This window comes from Sinocyclocheilus rhinocerous, unplaced genomic scaffold (genome assembly GCF_001515625.1).
Source record: "Sinocyclocheilus rhinocerous isolate Xijiao unplaced genomic scaffold, SAMN03320098_v1.1 scaffold809, whole genome shotgun sequence".
NCBI lineage: Eukaryota > Metazoa > Chordata > Actinopteri > Cypriniformes > Cyprinidae > Sinocyclocheilus > Sinocyclocheilus rhinocerous.
In genome coordinates this window covers 796,765-799,935 of record NW_015652299.1, presented here as the reverse complement: position 1 = coordinate 799,935, position 3,171 = coordinate 796,765, and the positions used below count along the sequence as shown (strand labels likewise).

Genomic DNA, 3,171 nt, shown 5'->3' with positions numbered 1-3,171 from the left:
GTTTATCAGTAATCCTAAAAAATAACACTGCCAAACTTACATGCTAAAAAACAACAACTTACTTACACATAATAAGAAATGGTTATAAAAACTGAAACAGAATGAAACAAGTAGGAGGAAAGAGGAGAAATAAAAAGCGATATTTATCCTTTGCCGTTGTCCTGCCCGGTGGAGGTGCACGGTAGAGTCGATGGTCTTTACACTCTTCGGTCTTCACACGAGGAGGCCATCACGCGACCGCTGCCGCGGTAAACTAAGCTTTTTTATACGTGCTGCTTTTAACTTAGAGACTTATATTACATATTGTAAAAAGGGGCATAATATGTCTCCTTTAAACTCACCCCTTCAAGTTCATGTCCACATTTCAGCATCCAATCAACAACTAATGCGTAGAACCAAATTCTAAATAGCTACATTTTTTTGATAATCCGTTTGCTTGGATGTATGTCACATTAAGAAAGAAAAGACCTAACAGTGAAACCATCTGAGGTGATGTGGCGACAATGTTGCATCCTACATGATACAGTGTATATTTTTTGATGATATGCTAATCAGGGCCATGGCCACCATAGACTTTGAAAGTAACTTTTCCCCCCAGTATTCGGAGTAGTGGTCAATTCATATGGGTTTTTCATAATGGCTTATGCTATTTAGAGAAGTCGTGGAAATTAATAATAAAATCATGGCAATTTCTATAATGCATGTACAGGTGGTTGATGAGCGGTGGATAGGTGGAGGAGGTTTTCGGGTCTCACCTCATACTGTTGCTATGGAGGCCAAGCAGGAGTCAACATCTGTGTGGAGTTCAGCACCCAACAATGACACTGGAAATACACCTCAGGTACAGCCAAACCTTGCTCTTTAGATTGATTAGTTATATGGAACTATTTAGTTACCTTAATTTCACATTTTTCAACAGAGAATCAATAAAGCATGTATTTCTATTTCAATTTTATTGAATGCACTACCCCTATCTCTTATACAACAAATGTTTTTAAGCTTCTCTATGAAGTATCTTGATTTCAAAAAACCATTAAACAACCATTAATTAATGCTTTTTATTTTATTTTGACTTTTTAAATTCTGAACAAACACAGGGCATCATATACTTGACTACGTTGTAAATGGTTACAGAGAACTACAGGCCATTATACACTAAACGACTAAAAGATCGCGAATCGGGGCAAAAATCTGGGCAAAAGCTGTGAAGTCTACTCCAGCTTTAAAGGGGTCATATGATGTTGCTAAAAAGAACATTATTTTGTGTATTTGGTGTAATGAAATGTGTGAAAATTATAATTTTTTTTTGTTTTGTGAAATCCCATGTTTTCATGAGGGTCACCTGTTATCAGTATTAAAGCATTATGGGTGTGCAGGTGCATTTTGAGGCCAGTGCGGTGGCTCAGATCGTGTACAGCGGAGAGCAGTCTGACCACACTCAGCAGCAGGTTGTATATACTGCAGACGGAAGCTCCTACACCTCCGTCGAGTCTGCCGAACACACACTGGTGTACATACACCCAGCCGATGGAACGCAGGTGAGTTCATCTACACTGCGAAGATGTACGGATTCAATCCTTGGCGCTGCCAGCAAACAGGGTTAGAGTTCATAATGATCGTTGAAATGTAGAAGAGTAAACGAGAGACAAAGCAGCTTGTGAAGACACAATTTTGACAGGTTCACTTTTCAGAAATTGTATATATATTAGGGCTCTCGTTTAATCTAATTAATCAATTACAGGTTTCTTAAATGAATCTTGAGTAATAAATATTTGTTATTTTAATGATTTGTTTAATGGCATTTGTTGGTAACACTTAATAAGGTCCAATTAGTTTAATGCATTACAATTAAAATTAAGCAATTAGTCTGTTACAGTATTTATTCATCTTTGTTAAGGTGAATCAGTTGGCTGCTCTTGCTTGTGGAGCTGATAGTGGGATCATATTCTGTAGTGCTACCCAAAGATGTGGGGGAAAGACATTAAATGGCAAATATTGATCCCAGAAATTAACATGTCCCAGCCCTAAAATATATACATGACAGTGACAACATTCTTCACAACAGTTTGCTGAACATGTAATTGACCAGTTTCCTACAAAGCTATGCTAGTATCATATCCCACTCATCTCACTTTGTGTTTTCTTTCTTCCTAATTTCAACTCGATATTTAATGATTTATGTATGTATTTTGTAAGTAGCTGGATGATGTGTTATCAGATTGTTATTACTGCAAAATAAGCCCCTTCAAGTGTGGTACAAGATCGATCACTTTGTTGGGTTTATTTTGTGGTAGTTACTAGGGATGTAACGATTAACCGCGAGCCGGTTGAAAATCGATTTAAATATGTGACGATTCAAATCGGTTGAGATGCTAAACAAATCGCGATTCAATTAGGGGCAGGAGTTTATATGAATGTATGTCTGAGGGGAACTTACTGTCTTTCGATGGTATTTTTTCTTTTTCTCTTGCCTCTGTATAATGCATATTAAAGTTCATAAGTGCAGCACTGCTTTGTTTACAGCGGTAACCAAGGAAACGCTTTAAGCGCCACCTGCTGGCAAAGAGCGAATCTGCGTCTCATTCAGCTCGTCTGCTGTTTCTGTTTCATGCAGATATTTTTTATGTAGTTTCACAAAACTGAAGTCAAATCATTCTGTTTTTGCTTCAAATTTTGAAATTATACAATCTAATTTAGATTAAAAACAGCTCATGTTGCATTTATGCAGCATCTTTGTTTGGATTGTGATTAAAATGCAATGGTTGCCTCTAATTTTACATGGAAAGAGCACAGACAAAGCCTTATTTTGTTTATATGAAGAGATTTCTTTTATGTGTGTTACTTATTGATTTGATTTGGGGCTTGTTTTAAAAAATTTTTTAAATTTTTTAAACATTTTTTAAAAAATTTAAAAATTTCAGTTTAGGTTTGTTATTTACATTTACATTATATTAAAATTTTGTTATTTCGCAGACACTTTTATCCAAAGTGACTAACAAATGAGGACAATAGAAGCAATCAAAACCAACAAAAGAGCAATAATTTACAAGTTCTATATTAGTATATTATTATAGTGTTATATTTCAATTTCACAAAGAAACCTACAGTATTTTGTCCAAGCAATAATACAATTTATAATTTGTTTTAAATCTCATTTTGTAAAAAAAAAAT

General features: G+C 35.2%; 1 protein-coding gene across 2 annotated transcripts in view; it reads left to right on the top strand.

Annotated features, from left to right (window-relative positions):
* The window catches only part of LOC107714534 (PR domain zinc finger protein 10-like), a 25,355-nt gene that overhangs the window by 4,384 nt on the left and 17,800 nt on the right, over nucleotides 1-3,171 (top strand). For both annotated transcript variants that reach the window (XM_016520393.1, XM_016520394.1), the window contains exons 2-3: nucleotides 710-841; nucleotides 1,377-1,538. In XM_016520393.1, the coding sequence (XP_016375879.1) occupies nucleotides 770-841; nucleotides 1,377-1,538 (234 nt within the window). In that variant the 5' untranslated portion in view covers nucleotides 710-769. The remainder of the gene's footprint in view (nucleotides 1-709; nucleotides 842-1,376; nucleotides 1,539-3,171) is intronic.